The following is a 24,538-nucleotide window of genomic DNA, read 5'->3' on the forward strand; positions in this document are numbered from 1 at the left end:
GCACCTGAAGCCCGATAGGAAGTTCAGCTCTCGGCTGCAGCGTTGGAACCATCCCCGCCGTCTCCGGTTGCTCTGTGTGTGTGAGGAGAGGGCAGTGGGAGGATTCCCACCACTGCAGTGTGGAAACAGCTATTTCAGCACCACTCACACTGTTTGTCCAAACCTCCACCACTGTCAATATGTGTGAACAAACATTATTTATTTCTTTTCTGTGGCTCGCCGCCATTTCTGCAAGGCAGCGTTTGCACCAACCTCTGCGCTGCACAGGACGTAGGAGGCACATGGGTAAACTATAATCAAAACAGGCCTAATGGATATACACATTATTTTGTCTCGTCAATCACTTGTCATTGGAGGCAAAGCGACACGGGTGTAGTTGGAGGAATAGGAGCACCTCATTATGAAAAATGTCCTTAAACTACTAAAGGTCTGACTGTGTACTTCTAAGTAATGGAGCGTGTACAGTAAGTACAGTATTAGTCATCATAACTTTTTTCTCAACATATACAAAGACCTATGACTCTGTGGGGGCATCAGCCGTCCTGTACGTGTGGTCTGCTGGAGCAGCATCACAGTGAGGGACAGGAAGAGACTGGACGGGGTCATCAGGAAGTCCAGCTCTGTCCTGGGCTGCGCTCTGGACGCGGTGCAGGAGGTGGGTGAGACACGGGTCCTGACTTAACTGACATCTACAGTATACTGGACCATGACTCCCACCCACTCACTGTCTGCTCTGGAGAGCAGCTACAGCGACAGACTGATCCACCCTCGCTGTGTGAAGGATCCGTCCAATCTCCTGCAATCAGACTCTGCAATAAGCAATGTTCAAATCTCATACACTTGTACAATATTCATAATGTGCAATAATCCTCATTCATGGTTTCACACGTGCACTTCAAACCAGAGTCACTTACTTATAGATTTCATCCTTGTATTTTGCACACCTGCATCTTAGTGTCTCCATCCCCAGTTGTAATGGCCAGATTCCTTGTATTCCTAATACTCAGCTGTTGTAAGATGCAATTTCCCCACTGGGGGGTTTAATAAAGGTATTCTTATTCTTATTATTCCTATCTTATGTAGAACGTTGTGACCTTGTACAGTATTGGCCACCTGCACAAACACCCCACAAAAAGCTGAAGCGGAACTTCATTACTGCTGCGCTCCCATGAGGTAATCGTACAGAAATGTTGGGTGAGTCCACACTGGATGTTTATCTGCCCCGCTCCCAACGCTGCTACAACCAAATAGCTATCATTTAACTTCCCGTGACTTAACAAGCGGAAACCTGTGCCAGTGGCAAAGCTCCTCGGGTTCACTGTGTTCCCTGGGTTCACAAATCCTCAGTAAACCTCCATAAAGTTCAAGCGTAGCCTCACACGCCTTCTCAGTATTTAGAATTAAGGCACATTAACTAAAATGTTTGAGATTTATTAGGCAATATATAAAATTTGGCAAAGCTATAAAAGCATACCTGTCAAACAAAGACACCAAGATATGGGTCAAATGATCAAATTGTAATACATTCTGTATTTAGTGACATTTTCTGTCTATTCAAAGCAAAACAAATAAAATAAATATATATAGTAGTGTTTCCAAATAAAAAAAAACTTCAATAAAGAGCAGACTTTTTTCATTAAAGCTGCTGCGTCGTAATCTTTTTACCTTCTGTACGAACAGATATCACAGTATCTACATCTGTATATTGGAACCTGGTCCATATTCTCATGAGGCCTAACACTGTTTTTTTTCCATAGATTATTAAAGTTGCGCCATTCTAAGGCAAATGCTCTTCAGTATTAGCCGCTCTGATGTCGGAGCGCTACGAAGCGGCGCCGCTCTTCTCCTCCACGTTGACGTCGACCACGCCGTGAACCTGCGTGAGCTGCTTGCAGTCCAGCGAAGCCAGCAATTTCCTCGGGCCGGCCAGAGTGGGGGTGAAGTACTCGGTGAGAGACACGGTGGCTCGGGGGCCGATATCTCTGGAGGCAGGACAGGAAATGACAGCAGCGGTCACACAGCGGGAACACATAAAGGTAGAAAAGAAACGTGAGCGTGGCGTAATGTCTCTTCTCCCTCCTCACCCTGATTTAATCTTTCGAGCCGTTATGAGGCCCAGTCCCTCCAAGTTGAACATCACTGCTTTCAGCACGTGTGGCAGCGGGTTGGTGAACCCGATCTCCACTCCCAGCTTCTCCCCGACCACGGCCTTCCCCAGCGGCTGCGTGAGAGAAGCGCAGGCACACGTCACATCAGAACCTCCACGTTGGTCCTATGGCTAAGTATCTTGCTTACCTTCAGGGTGAGGTCTGGGGTCCGGAGGCGGAAGCTGAACTGCGTGGCCAGAACCTGCTGCGTCTCCTTGACTCTTCCCAACAGCGTCAGCATCAGGGCGCCTTGATCAACCAGTTGGTCCTTGTAGTCTTTGTACTCTAGAGACCATTCCAGGTCTGTCTCTGTGTGGAGATAATGACAAGAGAAATGCATCATACACGACCTACAGTAAATGAAGCAGTCGCTCGCCCCACACTCTCTCTCTCTCTCTCTCTCTCTCTCCTTTGCCAGAGCCCATTGAAGTTCAGTCTCTGAAGGATTAGCATCTTCAACAGAGGAATGAAACTGCCTGTGTCTGTTGACTCGCACTAATCAACTGTCCAGCACCGGCCTGTACCTGCACTGGCTGCTCACAGAGTCTCTGTGAGGTTTAGGTCAAGTGAGTTTCTGGCCAATCACACACAGTGATGTCATGTTCATTAAACCCAGTCTGGTTCTGTTCTGACACTCTGGCGAGGTGTTACGTCCTGCTGGAGAATCGCATCAGCATTTCCAAAGGCCTGTCAGCAGTAGAAAGCCTGAGTAGCTCTGAACGCCCCGGTCCCAATACCGGCCCATGACAGGACCACTGAGCAGCCAGAGAAGCTGCTACTGCCCCAGCAGCAACATACTGTAGATGTGGACTTGAACATTAACCACATTCCCCACGTCACTGTCACAAACTGAGCTGCAGCACTTCTTCCGAAAAGCATTACCGTCAGCGGTTCTGGGAACTACTGTACACGTCCTGCCATTCCATTCCTGCAGCATGGTAAGTGTCAGGCGCTCAAAGTCTTCCCCTCTTTGCCTTGTCACCATCCATAATGTCCTACAACCTGCTGCTCCGTGTGTGTTTTCACCGTTAAAGATCCTACACTAAGAGCTGGCGTTTTCTGGCTCCTGCCTAAAAACCAGACACATGCTGGTTGTTTGTAGCCTCTTATAGGAGACAAGTGTGAGGGCAATATCGATCAAACCAGCAAAAGGCTAGTTTCATCTCTAAAATGATATATAGCCCAAAACATCAGCCTTTGTCTTTTGCCATTTTTTCTTTGTGCTGAAAGGAAGGAAACTCCGCTGTGGTGTAATAATATAAGAGCCCTAAATGTCAGGATCTACATGATCTTTATTAAAGCCGCCCACTCACCCTGGTTGGGCAGCACGTCCACCTCTGCGCTGTCCTTTCTGACGGTGGCCTTGGGGACGCCGGTGTAGTACATAACCACCACCTGGCTGTTCAGGGCCACCGTGCGATGCTCGGAGCTGCGGTTTCGCAGCCTGATGGTCAGCTCCGCGTCCTGTCCAATGACGGGACCCTGACCGGCCATGGTCACCTCCACCGAGACGTCCTCGGCTCTGGGCTGCGTGAAGGCGCTCGCTTTGGAGCCGTAGCGACACGCCGTTTCCACAGCGATGCGCTCCTCGTCCGTGCCTGAGAGCGGCCGGGCAGGGTTAATGTACAGTAATGATCACAGTGGGGGGTCGGTGTTAAGCAAGCAGTTCAGTTCTGTGGTACCTTCAGGGTATTTGTAAAGGTCTGTGATGTCAGCGCGAATGTCAGAGCCCACGGCCTTCGTGCTGATGTTATGACCCACAATCTTTTTCTCGTCGTAGATTTGAGTGAAGGTTCCGTTCGCATTTCTCTGCCAGTAGATCTTATCACTGTTTACCTGCACACGCACAAAAGGAGAGAAATGACACTTCAAGCGCAGAGTGTGAGCACAAAGGCAAGGCTCTGCTGCAATCATTGCAAATATCCTCGCCCTGGAATTTTGCAGAGTTGTCCCAATACTCGTTGAGGTTGAGAAAACAGCCCACGCACCTCGGCGAACACGAAGGGGCAGTCGTACTTGAGGTAGACCTGGCCGCTGCGGACGGCGGCGAGCGACGCGGGGCCGCAGCGGTACGTGCCCTGGCTGGTCTCCTGGGGCGTGGCGTCCACGGCCTGCCAGCCCCCGTAGCCCGGAGGCAGGTCCGGACGGGCCATCCAGCAGTCGTTCCACACGTGGAAGTTCCTGTGGAGAGAGGACTTGAAGGTGAGGCCCGGAGGTGTTTGCAGTGACGGGTACGCCACGACGAAGACGGCGCAGGGACGCACCAGATGGAGTCGGCGTTGAGGTCGTCGATGGGCTCCATGTTCTCGTCCAGGTACACGTCGGTGGTCAGGGAGGTGTCCGTGTCGTGAGCTGAGCTGAAGTTGGTGGTGGGGCGGCCGGGGATGCCCAAACACCGCAGGACTGCAAATGATTGGCAGGAATTAATGTCCGCGTATGTTCTGTACGTGCTGAGGTAAGAAATGAACACTAACCTGTAGTGAAGACACCAGCGAAGACCCAGCACTGGCCGTACCTCACGGGGGTCCCTTTGCTTTTATGGTAGGCCTTGAGGATTTCCACGCTGCCGCTCCACACCGTCGGACTAGTGCCGCCTGAATAGTCTCCTGACCAGTTTCCCTCTAAGACTCCTTGGTCATCGGGTGAGTTGATCTGAAAACACAAAGCGCTTGAAACGAGCAGGCAGCTGGTCAGATCCGTGCAGCTGCGGTTCTCACCATGGCTGAGATGATCCGCACCACGCTGATGGAGTCTCCCCAACCAGACGGCTGGGTTCCACTCTTCTCCAGGGCGAAGAGGCAGGCGTCGAGGATCCCGTCGTCGAACTGAAAGCGGCAGCAGAGGACAGTCAGAGCCCGGTTGCCTCCGCGTTCCGACCCGGAGACGCCGCGCGGCCCGCTCACCTGCCCGTAGTTCCAGCTCCTCGCGCCAATCTGATTCTCCGTACCGTAGTAGAGCTGCCCGACGTCGTTCAGGACGTACTCCTTCCTCTCCGCCTCAGAGTCCATGTACACGGTGTCGTCTGACAGAGGAAGCACAGCTTTGAAGCTGGACTGAACGGAAAATCACTGGACGCGAGACCTGCAATAAGAGCCTTAGAGCAGTTTGTCTGAGACTCTGATCCACAGCCCATCTGAGAGCAATGGCTGTAGTTAAGTCTAGTTATGCTGTAGATAGAACACATACTATTACACTGCTAACATTTCTCCGATGGATCACCGTCGCTTGACATTAATGGGCAGTTACCAGAGCGGATTCCATCTTCATGTCATGCTGCCTAATTTGTGTAAGTGCAGCCTTGGGAACGACCAAGCATAGCTCCTATAAATCCCCTTTTACCTTCACACCAGGGGTTGAACAACACGTAGATGTCATTGCCACGGTCCGGCGTGGACGTGGCCGGCCCGTTTACGCAGCATGTCTCCACGGTGAGCTGGTAGCGGCCGATGATGGCCGTGGCCGGCGAGTTGACCGACAGGTTGATGCGTTTGTCGTCCTGCGCCGCGACCGAGGCCTCCCAACAGTTTCCTTTCATGTCCTCCACCAGAGGGACGATGACGTGGGTTTCCTTCGACACCGCCGGCAGAGGCCCTGACCGTGGGAGAGGGATAAAGCGGCACTGAGTGTGACGTGCCCCAACAGTGACCCACTGTAATACATGCCACACCTAGACATTCCTGCCAGGTAGAGCAGGGATCTGCTTGAATAAACAGAAACCAAATCACTGCAATCCATGGATCCAATACAGTATGTATGAGTAACAGGAGAGCATTCTGGGTACAGAAGACAAACAAACTCAGCGTTTCCTATCACATCCACCTGCTGGTCAAGTTAAAAAAACTCAAATTGCGACGGCCGGCTGTGCTTTTCTATTCAGTGAATGTGGATAACTACCCTTCAAGCCCTTCCCGGTTTCACCCTCTATTCCCAGCGTGACCTTGTCTTTGTTGAGCCACTATGCTGCAATTTCACTCTGGACAAATTTGGACAGACGGATTGCCGATTGTTTGCGACAATAGGAGCTCGGATGCGGCCGCCGTGCGAACAAGGTGAGCGACAGAAACAACGAGGGCGAAAGAGAAACGCGTGAGCATCCCTCCGGCGGAAGAATGACAGACAGCAGGACGAGACAAGGGCGGCGGAGACTGGGCTTAGCAGACATGGTCGTTAGCATAAACTTCAGAATGAGCACAGAAGCTCATTTCACATGGTCGGTGGCAAAGAGGAAAGCGGTTTGACCTTCGGGTGTGTTAATAAATAGCGCTTCTAAATCGGGGGGAAAAGAGAAGGGAGGCTGGAAGGATGCCTTTAATGCTGTGGGACATGTTGAGGATTCATACACATGACACATCTGTCAGAGGAGGCTACTCGAGGTTCCACTAAGCCACATACTGCATCTGCTGCATGACAAGGGGCCAATTTTATAGCAGAGCTGCCTTCAATCCGACCTTTCACCTGCTGAAACGCTCGGTGCATTTGGAAGAAAACACCAGGGAACACAACAAAAACTGCTATTAGGTCATCAGACATCCATATTCCTCTCCTTTTCATACTGAAGTGCCCAGAGGAAGCATCTGCCACCTCACAAAAATACACTAATGCAATCAAGTCAATGTAAACATTCACGGCCCCGAGCTGTGAAGCAGCCGCAATTATCAGAATATGTAAAAGGAAAGTATAGTGAAATGTACAGAAATGCCAGAGGGAGGCAAAATGGGACAGTTTCTCAGGCACGTGTCCCATCATGAGCTTCGTTGGAGCTTTTTTCACAAAACACAGGTCCAAAACAAAGAAGCGGGTCGTAATGAAATGCTCTGTCTCCCAGTGGAGATAGAGCCATTTGTTTCTTCTGACATCGGGACCTTTCATCTCGCGGAGCCCGCTGCAGCGTGCACGGGACTATCATCCTCCGAGGCGGTCCGAGCTGTCAGCCTGCCTGTGCCATTAGCCAGCTTCAGGTCGGCAAAGCAGCAGGGAGTCAGCGCCGTCCACTGTAAGTATGAGCAGCCAGAGTGTGAGTCTGCTTGTTGAATGGCTTCGCTAACGCTGCGGGATTTGCATCTCAGAATGCAGCGCTTGAGCCAAAATGGGCACCTTTCCGTCCGACCGTTTGCTTTTGGACGGAGTCATGCGCCATTTAGAGACAAGTTGAATCGTTTTCCAAGGCGTAAAAACTGGCATTATTTGCAGCTGCTATTGTCCTCCTGCTCCTTTCTGCTGTGACAGATGGCTTTATAGAATCACTGGCTTATTAGTCAGGATCCACACTGTTAACACAACAAATTGTGGAACACTTCATTATCACTCAGGAGCCAAAATAAGATAGAATATAGTTTTACAATTCTTTCTGCATTGCATTTTTTCTGTTCTTCCTAAATATTAAACAGAGGAGAATTTTACAGACTCTGTAATTATTCTGCTTGACATAGCTGCAACAGAAGAATCTGCTCCCCCCCACTCGTTGTCTCTGCCTTGCAGCACTCAACGAAATGAGAGAGGAGGTAGAGACAGAATTGGACGGGGGGTAAACAGGTGACAGGCGGAGGACAGGTTGTGGTGCCAGAGTGAATGGTGAATTGTCGGTAGATGGGATTTTTAGTCAGAGCTGCGCCGAGGATGCGGCATCTGTAAAACACTCCATCTGGTTCATAGCAACCAGGGCTGTTACCATAGCGATGGTAACCAAACATCTCCCTCTTTCTTTCCTCTCTTTCTCTATCTATAAATCTTTCTATCTCACGCAGGAATGCAGGAAAATCTATAACACGCACGAGCCGTGTCTCGTTCCTCGTCACAGCCCTCAGCCCGGCTCCTCTCCCATGATGCTGTGCAGAGATTCTAAGGGGATGGGCTGAACTGTCACTCAAAATGATGCTGGGCTGCACAGGCGACCGCAGGGTTTGTCTGACTCACCTGTCTTAAGGTCCAGCTGAAGTTTGTCGGTTTTCGGGTCAAAGGGTCGAGACAGGGTGATCCACATCTGGAAGGTCTGTCCTCGGCGGATGATGAGGTGATCGCCGTGGTAACGATCCGTGTGATGCTCGGTGCGGTTCTTCTCCGACTTGCCTTTCATCAGGTTTATTGATTTCACCGTGAGAAGGAGCTCTGTGAAAACACAAACACCGTGCGTCTGATACTGATTTGGTTCCACTAATGGCGCGACTGTGAGCTCCCTTCAACACCAGTTACCGTGAATCTCGCTGCCGCTGGTCACTGGCTTCTTGTCATTTTTCTCGGCCGCCTTTTCCGTGTCATCAACTCCTGTGACCACAGTCTCTGAGTGGTCATCTTCATTTGATTTACGGTGGCAACAGGGACAGACCTTACGCAGCCACTGGGCACATCCATTCTCTCTTTTACTCTCACTCGGCTCTTCCTTTGCCGCCTCATCGTCCCCGAATCCAAGAGTGACGGATGGAAAGCGACCCACCGTATATCTGTCTCTGTTCGACCGTGTCTCCGCAGGCATCCTGGCACAAAGACGACACAGTGAGGGAATCTATGAGCTCTGTCAATAATAATGTGTTATTATGGGCAGCTGCAAACCAATGCAAGCTGATTTAAAGCAAAGGAAATAAATGAGCTTCTCCTAAACTGTGCAGTCAAGTTTTAGCCCCAAGACACACAGTGAGGCCTTGTTGTGTTGTGCCCCATTAATAACGCTCTTCAGCTTTGCTACAGCTGAAATATTCTGATTATGTAATTTCACCACGAAGAACTAAGAACTAATCACATCTGGCTTGATTGACCATTATATCAAGTTAGACACAACCTAATTTCTGATTTGATCTATTGACAGAAATCGCGCAATTACTATCAGCTCGCTGCGGCTCTGCAGCGCAGGATGCAGGGAGGCTGATTTGAGTCTGCGATGCCACGAGGACCCATCAGGAGCTGGTTCACTGATGCTGAATCACAGGCTCATTCACGTGTCACTGAAAGCACACCAGGAACGTTCCAGCGACGCCAGCGTGTTATCACAATGGTACGAGCGGATAAATGTCTTTGTGTTAGCGCTCGCTCAGAAGAATCTGCTTTGTCACTTTTTGCCCAATTAGAGCCCCCCCTCCTCAGGTTTGACTGTACAACAATCAGAGGAAACGCGGGTGAATCCTGCAGAATGTATTCAAAGCAGCATCTCCCGCCTTCTCCCTTCATGCCTCTCTCTTCTCTTTCTCCCTCTGATTTCACCTGCAGATTCAGTCCAACACCATTTGCATTCCTCAGCATCGGTGACTATTACGCGGTGATCAAACCGGTTCAGGTGAAGCAGTAGCAGGACTGTTGATGAGTTCTGTCCTCATTCTTATGCCAATGAGCGCTGAGACAGACACTGTAGTAGGTGAGGGAACGCCTCCGCCCAGCGGCCTATTTAGTGCTGTCAGACAGGACTCAAACAAAAACCAACCAACTTGCTAACAAAATATCTGATCTATGTCCATCTCACTCCAATCCAACCATCCAAAATAACATGATCGCCTTGGATAGTGTTGCTTTGCAGGACAGCATTTGCCACATGGTAAACTATGCTTCACTGCTCATACAAAGAGGATTAGTTTTAGCCATGCTGAGGCTGGTGTCATTAACTGAACTACATTTGACCGGATCATAGTATGAGATGATTCACTGGGACGCCTGAACCACAAAGTGATGGTACCATGAGCCATTTGTAACACTGTTCAGCTAAGATTCTATTATTAAAATTACTCATCTGCAAGTCAGGCCTCAGCGAACTGTGAAAGTTTAGTGCAGGGAGGGTGAAGTGTTGAGAAAGCGAAAATGACACTGTTGTCACTGTCAGAAATAGAAGGGTTGAGGAGAGAAAACCTTTGTTCTCCAGACAGTACTTAGGTGTAAAGCATCAAACAAAGCAGAAATTCAGCATCTCTCTTATGTAAAGCATAAAATAGATGCTCATTCTCTGAATCCTACACAAAAGTTCATCAAATTGGTGCCAGTGTTCACCTCATGATGTCATCCTCTCAGTTACAGGTTAAATAGTTACAGTCATAGTTTCAGGTATGTTAGGTATTTTATGCACGCATCATCCGTTCGACCTGGGACTTTTGGAGCCGCAGAGAGAGTCCATCAGTACTGGCCAGTTGAGACGGAGGAATTCTCACCATCCACTTTAACGCTCCAACCTTAACTTTTATCATCACTATTAGCCTAATATTGGAGACTACAGTAAATATCTGCTCTTTGCAGGTGGGTAGGGATCAGAGGATACTGTTTGGAATCGCTTTAAATCAAATAATGGGGAGAAGTGATTCAAATACAGTACATTATAGTATAATGCAGTTGCAATTAAACAAGCACAAATATTCAAACAATTTAAACAATTAGAAAATTGACTGACTGATTGAAACACTGTCTCCTTTTTCTATCTATTACTTGGGCACAAAACCCATCAGTGCAATGTTTACAAGAAAAAGCTAAAACACATAAACTTGAGCTAAGTGAAGAAGTGAAGTCATAAGGCAAAAGCCTAACAATCCGACTTTTACCTGAATGAGCTCAGTCAAACTTACTCTGATCAGACGGTGGAGGTGGAAGGAACTTCTCTGCTGCCTTTTCTGTTGGATTCCCAGGCAAGTTTCAGGCTCAGACCTCCTTTAAATACTTGACGCCACGCCTTTTTCGCTGCGCTCACATTCACATATATTGCTCAACAGATGAATCCTCCAGGCAGGGCGCATGCAACCATTTCACTTTAATACAAAGCACAACATCCCTAAATGTTCTGTGCTCCACCTTATTGTGACATTAGCTGCTGTCCTATACTCAGCTGTCCCAATGAGCCGGGGAGCCAGCACCAACAATACAAAGACCCCGAAACTCAAATGGAAGTTAGTCATCATTTGTTCTAATATTCAGACCTGTGCGAGTCCTGCTGTGACAATGTCCTCTGTAATCCAGCTAATGGTAATGTAGGATTTAGTGGCAGGTGGCTCACCCACTGTGTGTCACGTTGAACCCCCATTGTTCATGCGAACGCCTGTAAGGGAGTGTGTGTGTGTGTGTGTGTGTGTGTGTGTGTGTGTGTGTGAGCACCTTTGTGTAAAATTTCATAAATATGACATAATCCTGAGTTATCCACTGGTCAAATAGGTTTTCACTCACACTGACAAAACAGACTAATATAAACAGTCTATGTGTGCGGCCTGATCTAGTTTCCTACTGAACCACTCCTAGACACATTACAGACATTTTTCAGAGGCTACAGGCCCAGAGATTTCCGATCAAAAGGCATTAGCATTGTCTCTTCATGCCACACACTTGCAGTGCAACATGTTTGAAAGTGTTTGACGGGGATTGATCACAGAACAGCTGTAACCCCCTGCAGAGGCGGCAACACTATGTTGACCTATCCTCACACAAAAACAAAAAAACTGTTCAAGCCAGTCAAACCTGAAGCCACAACAACAACAAAACAAATACCTTGTTTCCAGGCTCAGCAGACGCTTTGGTGGCAGTAGACTGGTCACTGATCCTCCAGTTTATTACTCAAGTCAAAAACTGAAGGCAGATTTTGATGCCGAGTTGTCAGGTGTGGTGCCACAATTTTATTTTGTTTAGACACACCTAGATTCCTGTTTTGAAGACGTCATGACACCACAATAAGCAAACACTAACTACAGTACAGTATTGATAAATCTGCCAGGAGGGTGGTTAACGTTAGGATGCTTGTAACATCTTTGACCAACCAAAAACTTAGAACCACCTCTTAACACTGTATAATGCACTTCAGCACACAGTAATAAGAAAGTTCATTAAAAATGGAATTCTCCAACATGGGCTCTGTATTGGAATCAACTGGACCTTAATAGTGTGTGTGGCTAGTAGAGTAGCCAGTGACACTGGGCGTAAATGTGTTTGGGATTAAAACAGTTTTCATGAACATCAGATGAACAGATTCTTTCATTAAGTAGTACAGTAAAAAAAACTCAGTAAAATTACTGAAAGGCAGTGACACAATGTGTGCTGTTTTATTACTGTTCCTGTGACTTACTGTGCAACAGTATAGAGTCATAAGGAATTTATTAAAAAAAAATGCATACAGTATGTGAAGTAGCGTACATCCTATTCATCCTATTGTGGTCCTCGGGTACAAGCTGTTTGTCTAATGTACTGGTCTTAAAGCATAGAGAAGCTTTGAGTCAGGGTTGAGGCAGTCACCTCAGTATTTACTTCTGTAGTTGTGCATGCATTTGTGCGTGCTGCATCACACAGACAGACACACACACACTAACAGTGGTTACTTCACACTCACACGTAAATCTAGACAGTTCAGTGACGGTGTTAGGAGTTTGTGACATATGCTCTGAAGCATCGGGCCTTCCGACCGGCAGGGCTGCCTGTGATTGACACTCTCCCAAACAAGTGGAACAAACAGAAGCACAAAGACGCTTGAAAAACATCCGACGGCTCTTTCGCCAAACAAACGCTGGAGCGAAGCGGAGGATGATTGAACGACGGGAGAGCGGTGGCAGTGATTTGCGCTCTCCGTCCGATCAGAGCAGAAGGTCTGTGACGGAGGGCAGCAGCGCCGTTAACTCTGACTCGATATTGGCCGCCTGAGTGACGGGGTTGCCACGGAGATCGAGCCGCCTCAGCTTGGGGCAGGAGGCCAGCGGCTGAAGATCTGCCAATGCAGAGATTTCTGTGCGTCGCAGTTAACGAAAAACACATTAGTGTGCTGTGCTGAGTAATACAGTCAGGTGACTGATGAGGCAAAAAAAGACTATCAACAATTAAAAAACCTCTAATTCCTCTTAAGTGTTATCAGGGGAAATAAGGCAAAGAGTCATGAAGAAATCTGTTGTGATGATGTGTTATGTTTCTTTTCCTTTCTTAATGTTGTTTGCAGCACTGGCTTTGTTTACTTATTCACCAAACAAAGATTCAGGTAAGAAGTAATTATTAGTATCATTAGTAGCCTTGTAATCGCTTCATTTATCTGTAGTTGATGTTTGTCTCACACACACACACACACACACACACACACACACACACACACACACACACACACACACACACACACACACACACACACACACACACACACACACACACACACACACACACACACACACACACACACACACAGAGCTTGTTTTGCAGCGCAGAGCATCACTCTGATTCACACATTTCCTGAGTCACTAGTCCGCTTTCAGAGCGGTGCACAGATATAAGAACGTGATCTCTGCGGCACCGGAGCCGCAGGATTAATACAAGTGAAAGAACGGAACGTTCTCCAAACCCCCAAGATTTAAAGGATACTGTTATTCTTTAACAGGACTTCCTCCAGTTTGGGAAGGTGATACACTCCCTCCAGGTTCTCTATGCGGTTGTTGTCAACCTCCAAGACCTGCAAAGTGCAACAAAGTCAATTAAGTGTAGGAAAAAAGTAATCAATAAGTGTCTTCCCATGCTGTAATCTACTAACTGTGGGACACAAAAGTTGATTTAAATCTCTTAAAAGCTTCATCACCTCCAGGCATTGCAACATGGCAAACTGAGGAGGCAACTGCTGCAGCTGATTAGACGACAGATTGATGTGGGTAACCAATAACAACTGGTCCAGATGGCACAAAGTCGTTAGGTTCTGTTAAAAACAGGAAGAAATTGACATTTAGAAAATTTCTATACATCAGTAGGTTTCTGTACCTTCAAATATGATTTCATGTTAGAATTCTGATACGACCTTGTCAGTGATGCTGAAGACACGCACTTCAGCGTACTCCATTTTCAGGACGGTGTTTTCAATGATAAACTTGCTGCACAAGTCGCTGTAATAAGCCGAGCGCATGGGATCCACCTCCTGACAGCAACAACGAGAGCGTCAGCCTCGGCAGCCGCTGGTTGGCCTTTTTATCTCCCTAGTTGTCAACTGTTAGATATGTTTGATGCAATACTCACTTTCAGTGTTTGGAAATGAGCCAGTGTCTCCTTTTCGTATCCCAGAGGGTCTAGTGCCCTCATCAGGAGGACAATGGTTAGCAAGCACCCTGCCAGGGCAAAGACAGCAACAGCGAGAGTTTGATCACAAGCACAATTATTTTGCAAATGCACAATTTGGCTTGTGTGAACAATCTGGAGCAGCGTGGCTGAAGAGAAATGGAAACCGCTTACACTTATTGAGCGGCTCCAGTTCTAGTAGCTGGTTACATGACTGCAGCTCTGACTGTAGCACCGAGGTCTTCTCCACCGAGAGTTCACTCCTACAGAGAGAGGAGCACACTTAGTCCTCAGCCCTTAAAAAAAAAAAAGCCACGGAATGTGCTGCTATTGTGGCAAGTACCTAAAAAGCTCCTGATCTGTAGCAGAGTCCCGGCACCAACTCTCAGTTCGACCTGGGGAAAATCAAAGTGTGACAGACGATCAGTGTGCACCATCAAGTCCACCTTTACTATCGAAAACTCTTCGTTAGACTGGATACATGCCAAGTTAATAACAGGTGCTATTTCTATTAACAGGTGTTTCCTATTTACAGCAAATAACACAGTCATAAAAACATAAAACTCAACAGAGAAACAGTGGAAGGACAGTTAGCAGCATTACCTGTGTACAGAGCACAGTCTCTGTGAGTGTACTTTTCAGTCCAGTGCACGGTCAAATTATGCTCATTAGTGATATCGCTAATGGTTCCAGGAGGGAGATCACAAATCTGAGACGATGTTAAGGTTATGAGGGAGCATAAGTGTGACTGTTTACTCTGACGCTCCTTCCCAATGTCAATAGAGAAAACTGGTGGAGCCAGGCAGCATGACTAAAGCACAACAACTCTAACTGAATGACTAAATGCTATTTTAGACAAACCAGGCTTTAATCAATTCATTTATCCTTGTACGGACAGAATACAAGATCATCATTTAATATTAAGCACCACAAATTCTGTTTGAATCAAAACAAAATTAAAATACAAATTCAGATATAAAACAATCGGGAGGAATGTGGCCACGGTGCAGTCTGACACAGCTTTCAGCATCCACAGTCCCTGAGTGGGTAAAAGCAAAAACATTAACAACCAGTACGAAGTAAATAAGAATTGATATGGCTGAAAGCTACTGAGCCCACACGTCAATAGACTCATGCCCATGACAAATGCCATCTAATGGTGCAGACCGAAGCTGTGATGTGGTTGAAAACTCGGAAAACTGCTGGGACGATCAATCTCGGCTACTACCCCCATATTAATTATGAAAAAATCAATTGTGTGTATCAAAGCGCATCTTATGAATTCAGACATCTTTTCGAAATTAAACCTCCTTTTTCACTCTCAGAGAAAAAGAGGCTCAGACACAGAAGAGGTCTGACACAAAGCAGCACTCAGGAAGTTGTGGGGAATTTACTGCCCAGCTGAAAGAGGCTTCAAAACAACAGATTCCTCCCAAATGCATCGACTTCGCCCACTTTCTACCCGAGTACCAATAAAAGAAAACTGCGTCACTGCAGACTTTCAAAACTGTCTTCCTGCATTTCTTTAGGGAACGCAACAACATTCCACTTCAGGCATGCTGATCAAGTTTGCATCATCAAGATTTTATGATGACTCTCTTTGTCTCTTGGTTGCACACATGCGTTGTACCAGCATGTGGTATGTGAGGAATGATGAGGACAGAATCTTAAACAAGCATCCTATTCAATCAGCAGTGCGCTCACCTACAGTCACTGTGAGATAGAACTTAAACATAAAGGATACACAGACAGGGCTGTGTTTAAAGCGTGGATGGACACTCTTCCATTCCACTTTCTGGGGCTGACCGTCCAGGACCAGCAGCAGGCTGACAGACTGTGCCTGGCAGAAAAAAGGACAAAGGAGGCATTTCACAGTCAGAGGGGAACAGTGTAGATGCTGCATTAATGTTTTCGTGTTCACTTATTAAAAACACTCTGGAGAATGACATGACTTCCTATGACGTCTACTGTGAGAGAGCAGAAATAGTGGAATGACCAAAGTGTGGACTTTTGAAAACAAGACATGCATACGCACATTTACAGGTCTGGAGAAGGCAACAGCCACTCTCTCCTCATCTCGACTGACATATACACAGCTTATCATCTCCTCGCGCTCCGCTGTTTAAAACACAAACAGTAGGATTGTGCATCTCAGGTACAAGCACAGTAAAGTGGAAGGAATCATGTTTTTACTTCATAAATATTTGTCCTTGTAGACACAGATTAACTTACCTCGGCCTAGCAACCAGCGATAGTAGAACCAAGCACTCTGATCATTGGGGTCAGTGAAGAAAGCGTTCTGTACAAGCTCATACTCTGAAAAATTGGATTATAATTATGGGCAAAGTCAAACATTAAAAGTGTGTAACTACTATCACTTGCAGAGCACTATTCACAGTCATCAGGCCTCACACTGCCCTCTATCTGACGGTACTGGGTACTGTTGAAACAACTAGGTTGTTAAGTGTCTGACAACTGAAGTTTACCCTTAAGAAGTTGTTCTTCGCAGACGCGATGAGATTGCGTTTGAGGAGAATGTGAAGGAGAGGGCTGGGGAGGCTCATGCGAGGGTGAAGGTGACTCAGGAGACTCTGGGTGGAGCAGTGGCAGTAGGGTGCTGCGGTAGTGCCAGCTGGAATAGTTGGAGAAGTTGGACCCAATGAGTCGATCGGTAAAGCCCAACTCCTGAGCCACTGGCACGCCAGACACCTTCACTACCATTCGACGATAATCCCAGCAATGAACTGGTGGAGGTGTAAAAACATCAAGGACGTACTGCGAGTTAAAACTGCAGATGCGGAGATGTTGCTGTGTTTTTTTCACTTATCTGTCACTTACAGTTGCGATCGTCAAGGCTGAGGCAGCGATCACACAGACTGAGCTCTCTGCTCCAATCCGGTCGAGGTAAACGGGCTGAGACCCAACACCGATGGTGCCAGCTGCCATAGGACTTGGGGTTCAACTTCAGGCAAGACTCCAGAAAAGCTAGCTCGGCCTCATAAATCTTCTGCACTTCATCCTTTTCTCTGGAGCAAAACAAAACCAAACACAACTACATAATTTAGCCAACAGAAATTGTTTAACATTACACATGACAAATTCCAACAATAAGTAATAATGTAGATCTTACTTCACAGTTTCCAGGTGCATTAAGATCTCTCTTCTGTAGTTCCAGAGAGTTGCAAAGTCAGGATTAGATGATAGTAGCTGCTGGGTGACCTGAAGGGCCTCCTCATCTAAAATACCCTCCTTCCTCTGTTATATGGCAGAAAACAGGCATTTTATAAGCAGTAAAAAGTGTGTTTTTAATCATTCACTCATTCAAATTATAAATAAATCCAATGAACTAAATGTGTAAATAGTGAATAATTACCTGACAATGTGTATCAAGAAGGAACATGCTGTGTAAATATGAGACACACAGGCCACACAGAAAAGAGAAAAGCACCTGATGGTTAGATACTACTTGAATTAATAAAACTCGTGTTACCTTTGAGAAGCATGTGTCTCTTGCAGAGACATAGATCTTCAGCTTCTTCTCCCGCTCCTTCCTTTTCTCCTCCTCCTGCTGAGCTGTAGATTTAATCTTTATTCGTCCGTGCTGTCAGAAGGAAAAGGATGCGAATACAGTAAGTGAATTCCAACTACTTCGTGCAGTACGTGCACTGAATATGCCTACTTAAAAATGATCTCTTACCATTCTTTCAGGTTATGAAGGCGATTCCTTGAAGTACCTTAATTAACACAAAAGTTAGGACAGATTATTAATATATTCATCTAGCCTTAAAGGTAAGACAGCGAACAACACCAGCCCTCCGTCCGAGGCTAGCTTGCTAATTTGCTCCGTTGTCAGTAAACAGCACTGACTGGGGCCACTCTGTTCATACGAACCAGTGTTTCATGTACAACAGTGTGATTGACGATGACCCTTCATTAAACTACACGACAAACAACACGACACCGCAACACACCCACCTGCTCCGTGCTCGCTTTGTTTTACAGTTTATTGGATGCAGCTTGATTTGACAAGTCACCACCAGGACCTCATACGACTACAACTGATCACTTCCGTCTCATAAAAAATACGTCACGCTGCGTGCCGTCGCACTGGCGGTGCTTTAGCGCTATCTGATGGAGGAAAGAGCAAATGACAAGACGTGGAGATATATTTTGTAATGCTAGTTAGTTTTCCGGGCGTCTGCGATTCACTTTGCCTTTAGTTTATAAAAAAGTTAAAAATAATAATGTGTTTTACAAAAAATTATAGGTGAGAGCTAATTATACTGCACAAATATGCTTTATTCACAGTACAATTTCACCAAATTTTGAATTATGATAACTTGTGTCTAATGGTGTATGTTTGCAAAGTGTGAACAATGCTCAATGTTTTTCAGTTAATTACTTTAATAGTTTTACTATAATACATACATAATACATACACTATAATACAAGAGCACAGAGAAGCAATTGAAACATCTTTTAAAGAATTTGTAAGATCCAGTAAAAAAATGAGGGAAAAACGGCACCTAACTAACAAAGTAACAACTGATGTGCTGTTAATGACACGCCATAAAGACGTAGAGGTTATTTGTGTTTTATTGAGCTTGACTTTATTAAGCTACTGAGGACTTGATGCTTGCCACTGTGGAAAACATTTGCACGCTGACAGTAAATTGCAAAGATTTAATCTTTCCCTTTTGAAAGAGAACAAAAAATGCATTACTGTGATAAATCTTTATCATCTCTTCTGGGAAATATAATATATTGATTGTCCTTGAAATACTTTTTCTAGCAACAGCAACAACGAAGGCACCACAGTCTGAAACATTTTGCCCTACGTCAGCCTTCAGACTCAACAGTCATCTCCATGTTAATCATATATCATCATCATCACTAAAATCTTGGTCGTGTTCTGTATTTTTCGGTAGCACGGACCCGTACCCTGATGACCGGGAGAAGTTGAGTGTCAGCTGGTTCTCCGGGTTTGTGTCGATGTGAAGTTTGGACAGCCAACCCAGAACTTTATCATAGTCACTGACTGAGGAGTGGCTCCCCCCTGAGACTGTAAGTGAAACATGCACATCATTTGACTTTGTGCTGGGTACGACTGTGAATTCAGGAAATGTTATTACCGTTTTACTTACAATCAGGGTTTAAGAACTCCATGCTGCGTCCCAGACACTCTTCGGATGTCATCATCTTTGCTTCCAGCTTTTCAATTTCCCGGCTGATTTTTGCGTCTATGTTTTCCTTCTTCAGCTTTGGATCTTTCTTCCTCCCTTTGGCCATGTCAACAACTGCAAAAAATATTTAATAAATATTTTTTATTTGATCATGGACACATTCATGCTGCCTCTCAGCATCATACTCACTGCAAGACATGGGTTTATTGCCTGTCCCACTTCCCCTGATTCCATCTTGCAGCTCGAGGAGTGTTTCCCTGAAACCCCTCATCAGTTCCAGCTCTCTTCTTCTGCACTCTTTTAGGAGTCGGGGCTTTAGCACATGTTTCAGCCGGCTCCTTTCAAATTTCTCTTCAATTCTCAGATGAATGTCAGACACGTCGGGGCTGAAGACCTGACCTTTGTTCTCGGCCACCAGTTCCTCGACCTTCTCAAACAGCTCTCTGACCTGGCTCACGTCGCTTCTCTTTGTGTTGTCCATCACGTGGTATCTGTTGTCACACTTGTCCACCAGCCAGCGCAGAGCACCCCGCTCCCTCTCGATGTGCTCCTCCACGGTTCTGTCCAGCAGTTTGTCTCCATACGTGAACAGAACCATAGTGTGTTTCCAGACGCTGGGACCAAAGAGGCTCATCTGGTTTTCAAGTGCGGCCTTTCGAGCGGCGCTGAAGGTCAGGTCCAAAGGAACGACCAGCAGAACCACGTGAAGCCCCGATGGGCTCAGCGACAGCCCGTGGACAATTTCATTGTCTAAGTCTATGGAGTCCTCCTTACGCCAGCCAGGCGTGTCGACCACTCGGATCCGCCTCCCGGCGACCGAGGCCTCGTGCACTTGGCAGCGCTCATTCTCACATGTGGCAAACGCGTCCTGACGCAGGAGGTTGTTTCCTGTTGCACTCTTCCCGTCGGTCTTCTGGCCGAGCATCATGATCCTCAGCTCCTCCAGCCTATTTCTGGAACCTGTGGAGAAAACAAGTCATCGAGGGCGAGAGACCGCGTGACATGCTACTGAGGCTGTAAAGACGGTGAGGCTGATTCAAAGCAGACTCTGGAGAACGGCGCCTGGAGGCTGCACCGACGCTTCCTGCTGATGCTGCATCTATTGCATGTTTACAATCCTTGCAGCCACCTGCAGGCCTGAGGGAGAAGGTATTAGCATCACTCGAGACTCCCTGCTGTGCTCATATATTGGTTCTTCCCTGGTGCAGTGACAGGGTACGAACCGAGACAGCAAACACATCGTCTGTACCACTGAACATCATATTAAATAAAACGCTTATTTTGATGTTATTGGACTCATAATAACTGTACATTGAAGCATACAGTACCTCTGAGGGATTGTCTTTTAGCCTTCACTTCATTTTCCCTCCTTCTTGCTCTTTCTTCCACTTTTCTTCTTCTATCTTCAATGTCTATGAGTATCTGCTCATCTGGAGTGAAACAGTCTGAACCGTCTCCAGCTACAGCCCTGACCTTCTCCAGCAGCTCTGTGACTTGAGTCCCCTCGTCCCGGTTCCTGTTCTCCATCACATGATATCTGTTTCCACAGAAATCCACGAGGGACCTCAAGGCCTCTCCCTCCCCTTCGATGAACTGCTCCACGCTCCGTGCTCCCAGCCAGTCTCCTCTGGTGAAGACGACCACCGCGCGTCTCCACGCGTCTCCCCCGAGCAGCTCCACGTGCGTCGCCACCGCTTCCCTGTGATTGGCGTTGAAGGACGCGTCCGCGTCCAGCACCAGCAGGAAGGCGTGGGGTCCGGGCGGGCACAGGAACACGCTGCGCCTCAGCTCGTCTTTGATCGCCTCCGGGGTCTCGGAGGCGGAGAAGCCTTTGCACCAGCCCGGCGTGTCCACAACCGTGACTTCGGCGTCGCCCACGCGCCCCTGCTGCGCCACCGCGCGCGTTGTTCTTTTCCCATTGTCTCCCGCTTTGATTCCCAAAATGACGTTCCCCAGTGAGCTTTTCCCCACGCCGCGGCTTCCCAGGAGGACCACGCGCAGTGTGTGGGCGGGTTTCATCTCTGGCAAAGGAAGACCGCAAAGCGTGATCAGTCCTGGAGCTTGGACATGTGCAGTGAAACGCCGCTGCTCCACACTCACCTGTCAGGAGACCCTTCATTCGCTCCGCCTGCTCCTCAGCCGCCCTCCGCCTGATCTCCGCCCTGTCTCTGACCGCTCGCTGCTTCTCGCTGATGATGCTCACCACCTTCGCATCCATCTCGTAGTAACCGCCGTCGTTGCCGCGCACCACGCCGTCGACCTTCTGCAGCAGCTCTGTGACCTGGGCCGCGTCGCTCTGCTCCTGGTTGTTGAACGCGTGGTACCTGTTGCCGCACCGTTCTATCAGCCACCTGAGCGGCGCGCCCTCGCTCTCGATGTGCTGCTCTATGCTTTTCTCCCCGAGCGAGTCCTGGCAGGTGAACAGCACCACGGTGTGCCTCCACGCCCGGCTCCCCAGCAGCTTCATGTGCACCTCCACCGTCCTCCTCTGCTCCTCGGAGAAGGCCGTGTCCGTGGGCACCACGAGGAGGAACGCGTGCGGCCCGGGCGGACACTTGGACGCCATGACCTTCAGCTCCTGCTTGTCCCCCTCTGGGATCTCCGCCAGGGAGAGAGAGTCGCTCCATCCCGGCGCGTCGACCACCACGAGCTTCCTTCCGTCCACCTCCTCGTGCCTCACTTCACACTGAGCTGTTCGGCTCCGGCCACACTCCAACCTTCGCTTTCTCAGTATAGTGTTGCCGGACGCGCTCTTGCCGGCCCATCGTCTACCGATGAGGACCAGTCTGACCTCGGGTTGGGCAGTGCTCGCTCTCTCCCCTGAAGAGCAAAGCAAAAAAGTGGATCATTTGACCAAAATATGATAAAACATTTGCTTTGGGAAAATGAGCCAAACTAAAGCGACAGGGTTCTCACACCAGTGTCTCTGTTTGTTTGGTTGACTGACAGGAGAGGAATGACTCCATGAACCTGTGCTAGGAAACGTTTTGTGTGTTTTGTTCTGACTAATCCCTTTTATTTCAGAAATAAAAGAGAGCCGAGACAAAACCAACCCATTTTTAGACTGACTCTGAAGAGATAATTCTGAGGCAAAGGTAAAAATAAGAATGACTCATAACTTTTTGTTTTCACTTTTGCTGCTTGACTGGAAAGTCTGCAGAGTGCTGACGGTAATACTGAGATGGTATTTAGTCTACAAGTATGCAGTAAATACACGCATGCAACAAATATAGGAGTACATACAGTAAAACTACAGCCTCAGAGGCCAAACAGTATTTTGTATTTCCTGGGAGGTAAAAATAGCATAAAACAATTCAATTTCATTTATATAGTAGAGTACAACCAAAACAAAAGTTATCTTCAGACACTTTACTGGTTTGAGAGGTTTAAGACCTCACACAACTAAAACCCAACAAATATATGAATGCAGCCTCACGGTCATCGTCGTGCTCCATTCTTCCTTCTCTTTTCACAGGTTGAACTCAGGCAATAATCTTCACCATGAGAGACATAGAAACTATGACAAAGTGCTGTTGACTCGCTGACATACAGGAAGCACAGGAACCGGTCCAACTGGCTTCTGTCACCGTGTCAGAATACATGCAGGACATTCTGGGACATGCAGGACATGTTTTCAAAATATTTCTGTGATGTGAGTTTATATGATTTGATGTATAACTAACACAACTTTAATTTAGTGACGTTAAACGTAACCAACTTTCCGCACAAACTAACTTTGCTCTCCGTGATGTCCATCTGTTTTGATCCCTTCTGTTTTGTTGTACACCTCTTTCTTCCTGCTTCCTGTCCCTGCAGCCAGTCACACCCTGCTCACCTGTACTGGATATCTACGTGGCCTGTCCATTCTTTATAAGCCCTGTCTGCTAGGGAGCCACTGTGTTAAGAGCTGTTTACACTCCAGTCTGGCTCGCCGGCGCCTCTATAACCTCGGTGCTTGTTTTTTAAACTATAAACTGTGTTCACTGAGCGGCCTCTCCACCAGGCTGTTGGCGGTCGTGGACCAGTCTACAGCAGGTTTAGGACTGGTCTGCTCAGCCTCTATCCTTTTCAAATGTGCTCAAAATAAATCGACTTGACTGGAGTGCAGGACAGGAGCTGAGGGAGGAGGCGATGCAGGAGGAGTGATGGGAAGAAAAAGTGCCCGAGGAGTCGCTGACGACCGGCGGCAGGTGACAGATGGTGGAGGTGAAGCGGGAGCAGTGAATGACGGCTTGATGACAAGTCGGGATTTAAATGCCTGATTTTCAGACAGGTGCTGAATGTCACATGTTTAAACGGCAGGTAAAAATAAACAGGGGTTGGCAGGGGGGGAGTCAAAGAGCGACGCAGTGAGGCAGGGGAGCATGAGAGGCAATCTGGCAGAGAATGAGCAGAAGGGATACGATTTAAAGTATGTGGCAGAGGTAATAATACGCGAATGGAGGAGGCAGGTGATGTGGATGATGACAGGAAGCAGAGCTAGTGTCAAGAAAAGGAACAGTCTGGACTCAGACTTTTACAATAAGGAGTTGCTATTTGACCAAATATCAAAATGTCATAACTTCCTGATGTTGTTCAATAAATTCTTTACCATTAGCGGTAAATATTTGAGGACTTTGTGTGTGTTGTCTATACAGCACTACTGTAACAGTAGCTGTCATAACAATGCGACTCCTCTGAGTCCTCATAGAGAAACCTGCTCACTGACGCAACCAATATTTTGAAGATAATCACAAATGGCTTCATTTGGCTTCTTATTTCAGGGCTGTTGCTCATTAATCGAAGTGACTGTGAATGTGCAGGAACCGGCTGTTTTCTCTTGCAGTCAATTAGTTTTTATCTTAATTTGGCTTCCTATTATAATGAAAGAACACAAAGAAATCAATTGTAATCAGGTTCCACTTTATCCCCCAAGACAACACAAATCTGTAAAATAACTGGTAGCACATTTAAATGACTTAAATCCAGAGACGCGCTGCAGGGGCCTGAAGGTTTTTACAGTAATGGACTATTCATTCATCTGCAGCACAAACAGTAACTGTGTGCCCATACAAAATCACATTTTTTAATCAACAGCTTGATGTTGCATCCAGTAGATTGTAACATAAGAATTTTTAAAATGTTTGCAAAACATTTAGAGTTTTATTATAAAAACAGGTAAGAAATGAAACAAGAGCCGTTAAAATGAATCCACAGTGAGGAAGAAAAACATAAAAAGTAAAAAAGGTGACATTAATTATTTTATAC

General features: G+C 47.1%; 3 protein-coding genes and 1 long non-coding RNA gene across 6 annotated transcripts; 1 reads left to right on the forward strand and 3 right to left on the reverse strand.

Annotated features, from left to right (window-relative positions):
• Positions 1-1,415: 1,415 nt before the first annotated feature.
• LOC114853718 (protein-glutamine gamma-glutamyltransferase K-like) lies at positions 1,416-10,835 on the reverse strand. Its single transcript, XM_029147429.3, has 14 exons — positions 10,679-10,835; positions 8,337-8,617; positions 8,061-8,252; positions 5,487-5,738; positions 5,051-5,169; positions 4,865-4,972; positions 4,622-4,799; positions 4,412-4,550; positions 4,136-4,328; positions 3,830-3,983; positions 3,461-3,745; positions 2,296-2,456; positions 2,085-2,221; positions 1,416-1,982 (listed from the first exon to the last, which is right to left on the reverse strand). The coding sequence occupies exons 2-14, from the start codon at positions 8,614-8,616 to the stop codon at positions 1,823-1,825; spliced, it is 2,358 nt and encodes a 785-aa protein (XP_029003262.1). The 5' UTR covers position 8,617; positions 10,679-10,835; the 3' UTR covers positions 1,416-1,822.
• A 1,272-nt stretch (positions 10,836-12,107) lies between these two features.
• On the reverse strand, positions 12,108-18,221 carry rabggta (Rab geranylgeranyltransferase subunit alpha). 3 transcript variants are annotated; one of them, XM_055508257.1, is made up of 18 exons: positions 18,084-18,221; positions 17,806-17,842; positions 17,599-17,709; positions 17,482-17,509; positions 17,239-17,363; positions 16,947-17,134; positions 16,595-16,852; positions 16,341-16,424; positions 16,144-16,226; positions 15,853-15,948; positions 14,712-14,817; positions 14,452-14,503; positions 14,283-14,371; positions 14,070-14,158; positions 13,855-13,971; positions 13,642-13,755; positions 13,431-13,518; positions 12,108-12,810 (listed from the first exon to the last, which is right to left on the reverse strand). In XM_055508257.1, exons 3-18 carry the CDS (start codon positions 17,628-17,630, stop codon positions 12,662-12,664), a joined length of 1,698 nt encoding a protein of 565 aa, XP_055364232.1. In that variant the 5' UTR covers positions 17,631-17,709; positions 17,806-17,842; positions 18,084-18,221; the 3' UTR covers positions 12,108-12,661. The 3 variants fall into 3 exon arrangements, with proteins under 3 accessions (XP_055364232.1, XP_029003267.1, XP_029003266.1); XM_029147434.3 differs by lacking the exon at positions 17,482-17,509; XM_029147433.3 differs by having other exon boundaries at positions 17,482-17,709.
• A 273-nt stretch (positions 18,222-18,494) lies between these two features.
• Positions 18,495-22,842, reverse strand: LOC114853717 (GTPase IMAP family member 8-like). Its single transcript, XM_029147428.3, has 6 exons — positions 22,728-22,842; positions 21,392-22,111; positions 20,620-21,312; positions 19,481-20,251; positions 19,253-19,405; positions 18,495-19,170 (listed from the first exon to the last, which is right to left on the reverse strand). Exons 1-6 carry the CDS (start codon positions 22,744-22,746, stop codon positions 18,983-18,985), a joined length of 2,544 nt encoding a protein of 847 aa, XP_029003261.1. The 5' UTR covers positions 22,747-22,842; the 3' UTR covers positions 18,495-18,982.
• Positions 19,037-24,195, forward strand: LOC114853721 (uncharacterized). The gene is made up of 4 exons (XR_003785624.3): positions 19,037-19,172; positions 22,316-22,386; positions 22,767-22,943; positions 23,108-24,195. It is a non-coding gene; the product is annotated as an uncharacterized LOC114853721 (long non-coding RNA).
• The last annotated feature ends 343 nt before the right edge of the window (positions 24,196-24,538 follow it).

The sequence above is a fragment of the Betta splendens genome, chromosome 4 (assembly GCF_900634795.4).
Source record: "Betta splendens chromosome 4, fBetSpl5.4, whole genome shotgun sequence".
NCBI classification, from domain to species: Eukaryota; Metazoa; Chordata; class Actinopteri; order Anabantiformes; family Osphronemidae; genus Betta; species Betta splendens.